This window comes from Sapajus apella, unplaced genomic scaffold (assembly GCF_009761245.1).
Source record: "Sapajus apella isolate SASKATOON/1434 unplaced genomic scaffold, GSC_monkey_1.0 scaffold47, whole genome shotgun sequence".
Taxonomy (NCBI): Eukaryota; Metazoa; Chordata; class Mammalia; order Primates; family Cebidae; genus Sapajus; species Sapajus apella.
In genome coordinates, this window is record NW_022436987.1 from 16,903,512 (window position 1) to 16,918,225 (window position 14,714).

General features: G+C 33.7%; 1 protein-coding gene across 7 annotated transcripts in view; it reads left to right on the top strand.

The window, feature by feature from the left end:
* ANO5 (anoctamin 5) overlaps window positions 1–13,925 on the top strand; it is a 94,597-nt gene extending 80,672 nt beyond the window's left edge. For all 7 annotated transcript variants that reach the window (XM_032240988.1, XM_032240990.1, XM_032240989.1 and 4 more), the window contains 5 exons: window positions 2,493–2,623; window positions 4,649–4,854; window positions 6,392–6,570; window positions 7,850–7,955; window positions 11,607–13,925. In XM_032240988.1, the coding sequence (XP_032096879.1) occupies window positions 2,493–2,623; window positions 4,649–4,854; window positions 6,392–6,570; window positions 7,850–7,955; window positions 11,607–11,828 (844 nt within the window). In that variant the 3' untranslated portion in view covers window positions 11,829–13,925. The remainder of the gene's footprint in view (window positions 1–2,492; window positions 2,624–4,648; window positions 4,855–6,391; window positions 6,571–7,849; window positions 7,956–11,606) is intronic.
* Window positions 13,926–14,714: the final 789 nt, after the last annotated feature.

Genomic DNA, 14,714 nt, shown 5'->3' on the forward strand with positions numbered 1-14,714 from the left:
GTATGTTTGATATGAGGTACAAATCTATTATTTTTATATTTATATATATATATGTATAAACTATATATTTGTATAAATTGTTATATTATGATTTATTGAAAAGTTTCCTTTTCCTACTATCACCTACACTACTATTCATCTACATACAATATTTTCTATAATACCTTTTATGCCATATAAAAACTGTCTACATGCCATATAAATACTATCCAGAATTATACCAACTGCAAGACTATTTCTAGTTTTCCATTCTATCCCAAGATTTGTTCATCCCTATAGAAGTATGACAATCTCTCTCTCTTTTTTTAAACTAAGTTCAGAGGTACATGTGCAGGTTTCTTACATAAGTAACTTGTGTCATGGGAGTCTGTTGTATAGATTATTTTATCAGCCAGGTTTTAAGTCTAGTCCCATTAGTTATTCTTCCTGATCCTCTTCATCCTCCCACACTCTACTTTCTGGTAGGCCACAGTGTCTGCTGTTCCCTTCTATGTGTTCATGTGTTTTCATATCTGGCTCCCACTTATAAGTAAGAACATGTGGTATTTGTTTTTCTGTTCTTGAATTAGTTTGCTAAGGACAGTGGCCTTCAGCTCCATCCATTTTCCTGCAAAGAACATAATCTTGTTCTTTTCTATGGCTGCTTAGCATTCCATGGTGTATATGTACCACATTTTCTTTATCCACTCTACCATTGATGGGTATTTAGGTTGATTCCATGTCTTTGCCATTGTGAATACAGTACTATAATCTCTTAATTAATACAGATTTATAAGTCTTGATATCTGGTGGGGCTACATTTATCAACTTACTTTTTATCTGTAGAACTGTCTTGGCTATTCTTGGTCTTTTAGCAATCTATATAAATTTTATAAATATCTTGTCAGATTTTACATGAAAAAATATTTTGGCTCTTTCATTGAAATTATATTTTAATTGTTTTAATATAAACAGTTGACATTTTTATAATACCAAGTCTTCTTATTCATGAACATTTAAATTCTTTAAATGTTCATAAACATTTAAAGTCTTTAGTGAATTCAAATAAAGATTTTAAATTTTTAAATATGGGGCTTATAAATCTTTTCTCATGTCTATTTCTGGGTAGTTTTTAATTGCTATTGTAAATAATGTTTTTTTAAAATATATGTTTTCTACTTGGGTGTTGTGGGTGTGCAGGAATGAAATATATTAATAAATCCTAATATTATTTGTAATCATTTTTGTCTAACTTCACTTGGGTTTTCTATTCGGACAATCACATAACGGTTAATAATCACAGATTTCTCTTTTATTTCCAATTGTTTTGCCTTTCTCATTTTATTCTACTAAGATCTCCAGTAACCTTGAATATGGTCATGCAGTTTCTTATTTTGTTCTTGATTCTAAAGTCAATGCTTCTGACTTTTCCCAATCAAGAATGATGTTTGCAGCCTGGTGCATTTCCTCACGCCTGTAATACCAGCACTTTGGGAGGCTGAGGAGGGAGGATTGCTTCAGCCCAGGAGTTCAAGACCAGCCTGGGCAACAAAACAAGATCTCATTTCCATAGAATATAATTTAAAAATTAATCAGGCATGGAGGCACATGCCTGTAGTCCCAGCTACTTGAGAGGTAGAGGCAAGAGAATCACTTGAGCCCAGGAGGTCGAGGCTGCAGTGAGCTGCGATGGCACCACCACACTCCAGCGTGAGTCACAGAGTAACACCCTGTCTCAAAAAAGAAAAAAAAAGAGAAAGGAAAAGAGAAGAAAATAAAGGAAAGGAGAATGAAAGAAAAGGAAGGATATTTGCCCTAGGATTTTAGTAGATATTTTTTATTAGATTTAAGTAATATTTTTTCTGTTTCTACTTTTCTTTCCTAAGTAGGTTTTAATACATGCTTAATATAGCAAATGCATTTTTCTACATCAATTGAGATGATTTTGTATTTATCACCTTAAACCATTATATGTGATATATATATATATATATATATATGTTATTTTTTTAAAAAAACACAGCCTCTTTTTTAAAAAAAATGTAATACATTATTATGATATATTATCTTTTCATATAGCATGGAATTCAGTTGGTTAAAATTTTGTTTAATGTTATTGCATTTATTTTCACATTATATGTAATTTCCTATTATAATCAATTTCATATTTGTTTGAATTTTCTTCTGAGTTTCATGACAGCATCAGGATTGTAAGTGGTCTTAGTGATGTGTCCCCTTCACTTATGATTTAGCCAAACTGTCTGTGAGTAAATATATTTCTCTGAACAGAGTCAGGATTGTCTTATTTTCTCAGTTACACTAATAAAGAACTTTGCACATGTCATGAAAATAATACCAGATTTTGATTTGCCCTTTGGCTGGAGCCATTTCTCTTTGCTCTATGATCTTATTTAACCTCTCATTTCTGCCAGTTTCCAGATCTAACACTCTGATTCTCTGATCTTTTTCTTTTTAGTTCTATTTCACATATTTACTTTTATCACTTCCAACAGCTTGGCTTTGAATTGGTGGAGACGCCGAAAAGCTCGGACAAACTCTGAGAAGCTGTATAGTCGATGGGAGCAGGATCATGACCTTGAAAGTTTTGGACCCCTTGGGCTTTTTTATGAGTACTTAGAAACAGGTAATTTTAAATCACTGTTCTGAAACATAGAGTCATCATGAATGCATGATTTTTCAACTCTTGATATTTATTTCTGCCTTGCACCTGGTAGGTGTTCAATAAATCATTGGTTGCTTGGCAAAAAAGAGGGATGGAGTGATATAAGGAAGATTTGTTCCATGTTTCCCTTTCCCACCAAACAGACTGCAGAGTCAAGTTTACTTTCAAAACACCAGTCTCGGAGACATAATTCCTATCAGTTGAATGTTAATGTTATTGAACCAAATTAAGTAAGAGTCTTTTTTTTAACACCCACCTCAAATTAGCTTTGATGGCTATTTCTCCATTTGTTTGCCTCAGTGACAGCTCAAAGAGAGAATAAGTTGCTTGGAAAACATTTCCAGGATTTGACTTGCCATTAGTGTATGTCCTTTCTGTGAGACTGAAAAGAAGGATAAAGCAGTTATGTAAGGGAAATACAGCTGAACACAAGAAACATCCAAAGCATTGCAAGGATTGAACTGAGAAGAAACCCTTGAGGTGCAACTTTCAGAGCGATTTTTCTGGGCACTGCTTATATAGTCTGCTCAGAGTGTTTTATCTCAAGCAGTTTTCTTTGTTTCTGTCATAGAATTAAGGAAAATGATTTTCTTAACGCACTCTCAAGGCCCATAAAACCATGGTAGAATACATGAGATGAGCCAAAGCTCTTCATGCTTCTCCAGTGTAATACATAGGTGTGATACATGGATTGAAATTCAAATTTAGAACAAATAGAAGATGTTTTATACAACTCTTTGTAAAATCAATAGTCTTTGCTTTATAAAGTGATAAGGCTATAATTTTTAATTAATTGTGTAAGTTTCATATGAGTTTGCACATATATGCATCAGAGATTATTACCATAATTAAAAAGTTGAAATAAAGGTTTCATAAGATTGTATACTGCTTATTGAGACATAATTAGTTTATTCTGAAAACTTTATATATTAACTGTAATTTTGAAAGAATTCTCCAGAGTATTCATTATTCTACACATTTTGCTGTTGAGGATTCTGAAACTTGGATAGGTTAATACATTTTTTATGGGTCAAGAAGATTCAAGTAAAGATATGAGATGTGAACCTAGAACATTAATACTGCTTCTACATAATACTTCCTCTTCACTTTCTACCTTGTAAGTTAGGTAGAGGAAGCAGGAAAGAAAAGAAGTCAGTATGTATTTTTTTACTTGATAACAAGACTGATTCAGTCAGATGAGATAAGGTAAAATCCAGAAACATTTGAGATTTATTTAAAAATATAGGAATAGCAGAAATGTTTTCTTTTCTCCTTTAATGGAAAGCCGTTTCCTTTAAATTTTTTTTTTAATTTAATCATGTGGGAAGCATGGGCTGTCAGATGCATAAGTTCTTTTACCCCAAACATTGTTGGAAACAAAAGAATAAAAGTGTGGAGATAAGCCAGCTTACAGAGTTGTAGTCCTCTGTTGAGTCTTAATGAGGAGAGAGAATAAAATTTATTTAGAAAGATGTCATGATAGTAAGGAGAATCAAGACCTTAACAAAGTCCTTATTCTAGAAAATGTGTATTTCCTTTGCTGACGCACACAGAGCTGGCTGCTGGAAATATACAAATGAATCAGTCATCATGCCTGATCTCAAAAAGTAGATGGGCTAGCAAGAAAGAAAAACTTGGTTACCTCACTAAATTGCTAATACAAATGTAAAGACTAGACCAGCATAAACCTATACTTAGCCCATACTAAAAGGCAAAGAGGAATAGATTCTTCTAACAAGCATATCTCTAACAGAAGAACAAAGAAGGAACTCAGCCATGCATGCCCAGTTTCTCCTTCCAGTTCTAGCAAGCGGATAAGTCACTGTGTCTCCTGTGGAGAGGAGGAAGTGGACAGACTCACAGAAGCCTGGATTGTTGTATTGGTGTGGATCACTCCAAAATGAAGGAAGTAGCAGGATTTGGGGAGGGTGTTCCCATCTTTCTCCTTCACAATAATGAGTTCATGCCTTTTTCTTTTCTCTACAGTTATTCAATTTGGATTTGTTACACTATTTGTGGCCTCTTTTCCTTTGGCTCCTCTTCTTGCTCTCATAAATAATATTGTAGAGATTCGAGTGGATGCCTGGAAACTTACCACTCAGTACAGGAGAACTGTAGCTTCTAAAGCTCATAGCATAGGTGTTTGGCAAGACATTCTTTATGGAATGGCTGTCCTTTCTGTTGCAACTAATGTAAGTGGATCTATTTCGGTGGGGTGACTTTGTATTTCATTTTATTTGGGGGACCATGGAGAGATGTGAATGATGCTTAATCTTTACATTGATTTCATCATGGTAATACTTTATAAAGCTAAAACATTCCAAAATTGGTATGCACTAACCAATATGGAAAAACCTATGACATGTAAACTCTTATGAGGAAAATTATAAAATTACTCTCATTAAAGTATCATGACACAGTTTCACAGCATGTGACAAAGTAAACAAAATAAGTAACAGTATAATGTATTTGAATGAAACAATTAAAAATTGATTATATACTACAGAGAATATACAACACTTACTTGTTAGGTTTATAAAACAATTATTAAAATGTAAGAAAAATAAATTTCCAAAAGTGTAACTTTTACAATGTATTTTCACCTACAATAATACTTTACAAATTGATATTGATGATAAGATAATCAAAGAAGAAAATCTAACACTTTTAAGTAGGCTTCACACAAGAGAAAACAGAATTAAGATCACAGAGAGAGCCTAATTTAATGAAAGCCTGTAGGAATGAGCCAAAACCACTATTACAGAAAACTTGCTTGCCATGCATTTTTTTTTATTAATAAAAGAAGACTGGAAAATGAGCTGAGTATATAACTTAAGACGCTAACAAAAAAAAAAGGTAAATCAACTTAGTAGTAAAAAAAAAATAAAGGTATAATCAGAAATAATCAAATTAGAAAACAAACAAAAAGCAATATAATTGCTAAGTAAATCAAGAGCTGGTTTATTCGAAAGACAAAGTAAGTAAAACTGAGGAAAGTATGAAAGACTGCTGTGTACCCATTTACGCCAATGAATTTTGAAGTATATTTGAAATGACCACTTTTTTAGAAAGCAAAATTTACCAGATTTATTCAGTAAGTAAAGAAAACCTGAATGAACCATTAGCCATATAAGTTATATTAGATTTTTTAAAAGTGTAGCACTAAAAATATAAGTGCCAGAGCCAGATGGTTTTTGATTGACTTATCTAACCTAAAAGAACTATGCTATTTATACTATCCCAGAACTTAGGAAAGGATGGGAAAATATCATTCCCATGAAATCAAATACTGAAATTAATTGCACTGAACTGTGAGGAATTTACAAACACATGATATTCTGATCTTCATTCCTTTCCTCTCACACACTCACAGTCCAACCTCATGAAGTTGTTCTAAGAAAGTGAATTTGGTAAGGATAGTAGAACTGTGCTGGGAAACAATAAGATATATCAGAAATAGCAAGGCTTGATGGAAAGAACATGGTTCTTGGAGACAGATACATTTAGGTCTGACTCCACTTAGACACTTTGTAGCTATGACATCCTGGAATACTAAGCAGGTACTGTAAATGAGCTGTTTCATGCTTCAGGACAAAGATTTGCGTATTACTCTGACTTATAATAGTATTTAATCACATACAGCTTATGGTACTGAGAGATTTACAAATCAGACATTATTAAAACTAAATTGGCAGCTCATGAACTTCCTCTTTTTTTGTTGTTCTTCAGGCTTTTATTGTTGCATTTACGTCGGACATCATTCCTCGTTTAGTTTACTATTATGCTTACTCAACAAATGCCACGCAGCCTATGAGAGGATATGTCAATAACAGCCTGTCAGTATTCCTGATAGCTGATTTTCCAAACCACACTGCACCCTCGGAAACACGAGACTTCATCACTTGCAGGTTTCCTTTTGTTTAGGTTTTAATTTTGCCCTTTAAATGTATTTCTTAAGTTATCTATTCCCTTCATGTTTTTCTTACAATGCAAAAGAGTTTCTTAGGACAACAAAAATCCTGTATAAATAAAGTGTATCTATTCTAGAATTCACACATTGCCTGACTGAGATTTGAAAAGGTAGACTGTCAAAAACTAAGAGAATATTATGGGTAAAAATAACAATAATTTAAAATTTTTTCAAAAGGATTTGTCACCAACAAGTGCCCCTTAGCCTAAAGTTGCAGTAATCTGTAGATCATACAACAGCGTCATGTTGTATGTGCATTTAACTTACTTGAATTATCTATGTCCTCAGGAAAGAGACAGAGTGAGAAAGACAGAAATAGCAATATAATAATATGATCAGCTCACCACCTATCCCACTAAAAGGGTTTATTCTGTGTAGGAAATATGAAATTTTAAATGTGAATCTACTGTTTCCACACTCCGTCTATCATGTACTACGAGATCTTTTCACCGTACAATTTAAAGATACACACACACACACATGCCTATCAAGGCCCCTTAACTTAAACCATTGTTTCATTTGAGACTCCAAAAAAAAGGAGCAAAATATTGCAAGATAGGCAGACATTGTTATATTGTTATATTACATATTTGAGTGAAATCATAGCCTACTCTGTTTAAGAGCATAGCCACTGGTGTCAGATTTCTGGATGTGATTACCCCCCAGCTGGACTAAATCTTTGAGGAGGACCAGTATCCAGTGACTTTATAAAGGAGAATGAACTCACAAAGTTGAGCATTAAGAAAATTTCAGAATTATATTTTTTTAAGAAAGCAATACTGCATCAGAACAGCCAAAAGAAAACAGTGTTTCACGAACATAGAAGTTACCGATAATATTCCTGTTTTTGAAAAGTCAAAGGATTAAAATATGCCTGCAATTTAAGGATAGGATAGAAGGATAAGACTGGGTGTGTCAAGGAGCAGGAAAAGAGGAAGTAGAAGCAGCAGATTTTGAGTAACTCACTTAAAAAGCTGTCTTTGAAGGCAGGAGAGAAATTTTACTTCTGTGTTTATTCTTAGATCTATATCACACATAAGTAGCATATATCCTGACTTTATGTGAACAAGAAAGATAAGTATTTCATAATATCAATTAACTTTGACCTGATTTTTCTGATCAGCTAGAAGAATTTCTTAAGAGAAATAAGAAATTATATTAGGTCTCTCTTGTTGAAACTATAACTATTTTTTTTTTCATTTACTTCCACTTTTCAGGTACAGAGATTACAGACATCCTCCTGATGATGAGAATAAATATTTTCACAATATGCAATTCTGGCATGTCCTTGCTGCCAAGATGACCTTCATCATTGTTATGGAAGTAAGCTGTTCTTAACTTTTATTCCACTCTCTTCTTTCTTTAGGCAGATATTTCTAAAGGTAATCTCTCATCAGCAAGTTAGCAATATCTCAATAAATTGTCTTGAAGAAAGTGTTGTACTTGTTGTCATGAAAAGCACCTTAGGGTTATTCTCAGTACAAAGGATTGCCTATTATTCACTTACTGTTGAAGATTCCTTGGTGACAGAAAAGGAAAGAAAAACAAATATGTTTTTTCCCCTGAAGTCAGGAAAAGGGGAAAGAACCCACAGATTTTACTGAATACCTATTATTTACTAGTTCTGGAAGCTGCTTTAAGTCATAACAACATTTTAAGTTAGACCTTATCACTCACCTTTGAAAAAGGAATCTGAGACTCAGCAAAAATAAGTAGCTGGCCTAAGGTTAACCAACTAACATTAGTGCTGGGTTTCAATGCCAAATGTGCCTCACTCCCAAGCTTATGCTCTGTCTACTATATTACGCTACCTCTGTTGTGGAATATCCAGTGTAATTATAGAGATAAAGCATGCCAGGAAAGGTAACCAATACAAAGGTGGTATTGGACTAAGTTTCAAACTGAATGATACAAATCATAAGGCAGGAAGGCCTAACGGGAGAGAAAAATAAAAGAAAGGCACTTTTTCACCCTGGAGTAAAGTCCAATAAAAGACAATCTTAACCCAAGAACATGCCATTCCAGTCAATTCTGTTTAATTTATTTTTATTGTTATCAAGGTTATTCATGTAATTTTGAAAATCAAGTAGTTCTGCATGGCAAAAAAAAAAAAAAAGAGCAACCATACATAATATTCCTCCCTACCCTAAAATCCTAATCTCCAAAGGTAAACATTTCAATTTTATAAACTCACTCTTCCAGTAGTTACCCTTGTATGGAAAAGAACATCATTTTGCAGTTTTTTTATTTTTATTTTTATTTGTTAGCTGTTAATTACTGACATTCTACTTTGGCAGGTCTCACACACACACACCCCCACACAGAAAGAGAGAGAGAGAAAAAACTTTCTCCTACTGCTCAAAAATTAAACATATTTTTGTCTTATTCTGAAATTTGAAATGTCAGAAAACAAAGTATTTTGATAACTTATTTAGCAGCAATATATTATCTAATTTAAGGCAATTTATAGCCTTTATTCTTTTAAAGTGACCATTTACTTTGCTGCAGAAATATTTAAGTGTTTGATACAGAGTGCCACCTCAGACCCTGCTGGTTTATACACTAAATTATATGTTTTCAATATTTCATACTCTCAACTCTAAAATATGTCTGCTATCAGAGTTTTGAATAAAAGATTTTATATAAATGCAATAGTCAGGTTTTATAAATTATGACTTTACAAATATTAGTCACATCTGTTTCTTATACTCTGAACATATTTCTCTTATTATAGTTTTGCTTTTATTCTCACTCTCTGTCTCTTAGTTCATTATAAATTTATCAGTCTTGCCGGGCGCGGTGGCTCAAGCCTGTAATCCCAGCACTTTGGGAGGCCTAGGCGGGTGGATCACGAGGTCAAGAGATCGAGACCATCCTGGTCAACATGGTGAAACCCCATCTCTACTAAAACTACAAAAAAATTAGCTGGGCATGGTGGCGTGTGCCTGTAATCCCAGCGACTCAGGAGGCTGGGGCGGGAGAATTGCCTGAACCGGGAGGCGGAGGTTGCGGTGAGCCGAGATCGCGCCATTGCACTCCAGCCTGGGTAACAAGAGCGAAACTCTGTCTCAAAAAAAAAAAATAATAAATAAAATAAAATAAAATAAAATAAATTTATCAGTCTTTCGTTTTAACATTTTCATCAGAAGTGTAGATGACCTTTCAGCCAGTAAATTATATCAGGAATTCTTTTTAATTTATTTATAATTTGCATTAATTTTTTTGTAATCACTCCAGGCTATAACTAAGCATCATCCTTCTCTTCACCTTGTCTTCTGTTGAAGATTACATTTGTGTCTCCTATTTTTGGTTTAACAGCTTATTTTGGTGAAGCACATCTTCCAATAATTTTCTGGGGAAAAATTTGTGGCAATTTCTGAGAAACTGAATATTGAAATTTTTTTTCTTTTCTTACATGTGATTATTTGGAATGGAATTTATAATTGAAAGTTGTTTTTCTTGAAAAGTTTTTAATCAACTTTATTTTGGTTTTCCTGAAATTTTGAAGACATTGCTTCATTTTCATTCAGCTACCAGTGTTGCTATAAAATGCAATACTTTTCTGACTCCCCAGTCTTCATTTATTATCTGTTTTCAAAATCAATACGGTTTTGGGATTCTCTCATTAGCCTCACTTTTATGAAGCTTCACAAGAGGCTTCTTTGCTGTTGGTCAATATTCATTGTTTTAGATACTCATTGGGCCCCTTAGATCTAAAAACGTACTTACCCTTCAAGTTGAGAAAATTTACTGGTACAATTTCTTTGATACATTTTTCTTTCTTTGTGCCATCTCTCTGGAATTGCTGTTATTCAGATATTACACTTCCTGGTTTGAAATTGTTATTATCATTTATATTCTCTTCTATGAAAAGCTAGATTAATACTTTTTAAAAATTCTGCTTTTTTCTTTTGCTCTCTTCCTTATACCTGGTTCTTTTTTTTTTTTTTTTTTTCCATGTCAGAGACTTTCCTACATGTTTCATGGTTCTGCTCATGCTTAAAGGTGTGGCAGTGAAAAGCTGATTTTAAGCTTTTTGGGCATACAGAAGTTATGCCACTTGGTGGGTTTCACTGTAGGTTGATAAGGTAGTGAGCTGACATTTTTATTGGCGCCTTATAAAATTTTGACATTCACAGTTCTGCTTTTATAGAATAGTTATTTTTCCTGGAGAAAACTCCTCAAATCTATCTGTTGAGCTATTTCATGGCTGCCTGTTTTCTAAAGCCTGAGCAAAGCGAAGAGGACTAAGAAGCTCACAGTTCATCATGCTGAATTTCACCATTTTTACATTTTTTTCAGTATGTTTTCATATCTCATCTGTATCTAGTGCCCCTGAATTCACAGATTTCAGGTATAATTTCTTTAGAAAATAAACTCTTCTGCTGCTTCCAGGGCCTAGTAAAAAGCGAAAGAATGCCTGGATACAAATGAGAGAAAGGCTCCGAAAATTCAAGTGCTCCTTATTCAAATTTTTATCTAATCCTCTTGTTTTTAACTCCAACCCACACTAATACCTTCAAACGTCCTTAGTGCCTTCTTTCCTGAACATTTCTGACAGTCTGAAACAAAATTGGATTTTGTCATTTTGGTTTCCACTATCAGTCACCACGTTACCATTTGCAAGTTTCACTGTTAGCTTTTTTCACTCTTTTGAGTCTAATTCCTTTATAAATATTTTATCAGGTTTTTACAAGGGAGCAGTGAAAAATAGTGTATTCAATACTCCTGTTCAACTAGAATATTGCTAGTTACATACTTAAGTATATATTTATTTGTTTAATGGTGATCTTTGTATGAAAGTTCTAGGACAGGGACCATATCTTCTTGCTTGCCTTTCTTCATATGTTTTGAAAGTTTTTTATGCTCACGTGTTCAGCAGTTTTTTAAATAAGCGAAATGACTTGTAAAGACTTTCTGCTGAACAGGTGACAGCTCTAACAGTGTCTAATCTTTCCTTTATATTTTCTCTAGCATGTTGTGTTTTTAGTTAAATTTTTGCTGGCCTGGATGATACCTGATGTTCCAAAAGATGTTGTGGAGAGAATCAAGCGAGAAAAGTTAATGACTATCAAGATTCTCCATGACTTTGAGCTCAACAAATTAAAAGAGAACTTGGGAATTAATTCTGATGAACTTGCCAAGCATGTCATGATTGAGGAAAACAAAGCACAGCTGGCTAAATCAACAATCTAGTCAGCATAATGAGGAAGCAGCAGGTGGCTTGCCTTACTTCTTTTTCCTCTGGGTTTAGGGCCAGAGGCTAGAAGCCATGTGTCAATTTTCTCCTTTCTTTCTTTTTTTTTTTTTAACTCAAAGTTTTTATACACTTTTGTAGAGGCCAACTTTGTGATGTTGGGAGTGTGCTACTTCTCTGCTTCATTGATTGGGCCCTCTCCAGAATATATTGTCTGAGGTGCTGTAAATGACTGTTGAAAGTGCGGGTAAAATCAAAATACTGGGAAATCATGGAGTCTTGCAGTTTAGAAAACACGGGCCTTGGGCTGTCCCATCACTTTCCAGTGCATCTATGTATTTTTATGGTCTTCTCTTGGGTTGATACCTCTTTCCCCATTAAGGAAAACGTTGGGGCAAAACAAAAGGAATCAAAGAGGCTGACTGAGCCTTATATATTCTATCATTCTAAAATATGAAAAGGAATTGCCAAAATCAGATCACATAAGAAAATTCACAAATTAAAGCATTAACATATCATAGCAGAGGTTTATTCCTGAAATTGTCCTGAACACATTCAACTACCGTCAGAATCCCAGATAGTTCTTCCTGGTAAATACAGAATTCATTTTCTGGAGACTGAAATTTTGGATTTCAACAGAAAACTAACAATTCAATTCTTAGAGATAAGTATTTGGTAATAATAGTTTCAAGACTGATCTTATCTGGAAAACAACATTATGCAGCGGTTAGATTGCTTCAGGCTCTCAAGTAAAGATATAATAGTAAAGTAAGGGTGTTTCCTTAGTAGTTAATGGATGCAAGACAGTGTATATTGATTAATTTGTTAATTTTAATCTAGAAAATTGTTAAATTATTCCTCAAAAATTACTTTTCTTTTTGAATGCCAATTTTGCATCATGAAGCTTTTTTGTATAAGTTAGGTACAAGTTGTTTATGATAAACATTTTTTTGCTTTAAAATAATTGCGAATCTTTAATAAGTTTTCAGGCTTTTGTGTTCATGTGCCACCTTATATGATGCTCAGTGCCTTGTTCCAATACCTCTGATACACAAGAAGTCATGTTGTTAGCTAGCGACTTGATGTGATGTAACATCTTAAATGTAAGCTTGTCTTAAATAAATTCTCAGTGTAACAACCACCACAGACTTGAATGCCAAAAGAGAATCAACCAACTAAGAATGACTTCATGAACTTAATAATCTAAGGGGGAAAGAAATGTTTGCTGAATTATTTCTCTCAAATTTAGGCCTGTGTTATATGCATAAAAATCCTTGTTCTTTTTTCACTTAAAAATATTAAATATGTATAAATCGGTGTATCTGCACACACACATTATCTATATATAAAATTATTAGCACCAGAGCAATACAGTCCAGTTATGTAGTATTTGAAAATCTAGTTTCAAATTATAATTCGCCTCCAAAAGAATATTGTTTTTTAATCACACGCATAAGAGATTTTATCACAAGATTTAAAAGTAATATTTTGTTATCTAATACTAATAAATTGTTGTGGTACTGCCAGTATTAAACATATGGCAGATGGTATTAACCACTGATCGGTAGTAAGCATTTAGAACTGAAGATTATGGATTTTCTAAACTATGAGACAGTCACCCCAGTTTGGGCGGGGACCAATCCCCAGTACTGATTTGTTATCCACTGGGTAGACTTTATAAACATTCTTGGGTAATTTGAAATGATCTCATTATTGAAAGATGATTTCATATGTAGAGGAGATAATATTTCTTTCTTGAAAAAGCCAGTCAGGGTTACCATGATGTGTGCCACAGGTGCAGGATCTTCGGCTTGCCAACTCAGATTCTGCATCGCTACAGCATACATGCACACAGCTTGTATTGCTTCCTTCCTGGGTGCTGATAATAAGAAAGTGCATGGAAATTGGTTTCTTGAATATAAGCTTTAATTTTTTAAGGCTTAAAAGTATTCATAGAGCTAGACTGCATGATAAATAAGGACAAATTTAATTCACAAAGTTATCTGTACACTGCAATTTTAAAATATATCAACTAAAGTACTGGATTTCTGGAAGTGTATGGAGAAAACAGCAAGGGAAGAAATTGCTTTTAAGATTCCCATGATTGATGGATATTTTCCTTTTAAAATGTTATTGACTGATATTTTGTATTCACATTTAAATTTCTTACCAAGACATTTATCTTTGTTTTGCAGATTTAAAAATAAAATACAGGTATTCCTCACTTTTATGAAAGCGTGCTAACCAAAATCAGGAGCCAAACCAATTCAGATAGATTTGTCTCGTCTAATTAAACCTATTGGTTTTGGTGGGAGGGCTGCATTAAAAGCACCCTACCGCCATATATGAGTTGATAATTGCCAGCATGGCAGATGATTTTATCTGCTGACCAAACCCATAGTTCTGTTTTGTTTTCAGAATGTTCTCAGGAACATTTGAGATTTTATGTGAAATAAAATTTTAAGTGCCGGAGCCAAAAAAAAAAAAAAAATGCTTAGCTCTTTTCAAATTCTCGCTTTCATCCTTACCTTCATCAATTTTTCTTTGCACGCAGGAAGCAAAATCTACTTCAAAACATTTACTTTAGAGGAATCCATTAAGAGGGGAGTGTTTTACTTAAATGAAATGCTGTCTTATTTTTGCTGTGTCTTTTGACACCTTCTTGGCTTTAATGTTCTTCTTTTAACCAAGTCATCATGCAGGTTATCAAAGAGGAGAAAGATGAGGACAGAGGAAGGTGATGGGAGATGAGAAAGAGGAGGAGGGAGGAGAGAGTTATTTCCTTATGAATCCTGTGTGTGTTTCTTTGGAAGAAAGATCTGTTCCGAGGGAACTTGGTCCAACTGTGGTTGCTAAGAGTTCTATCTCTTAACAAAGGCATCTAA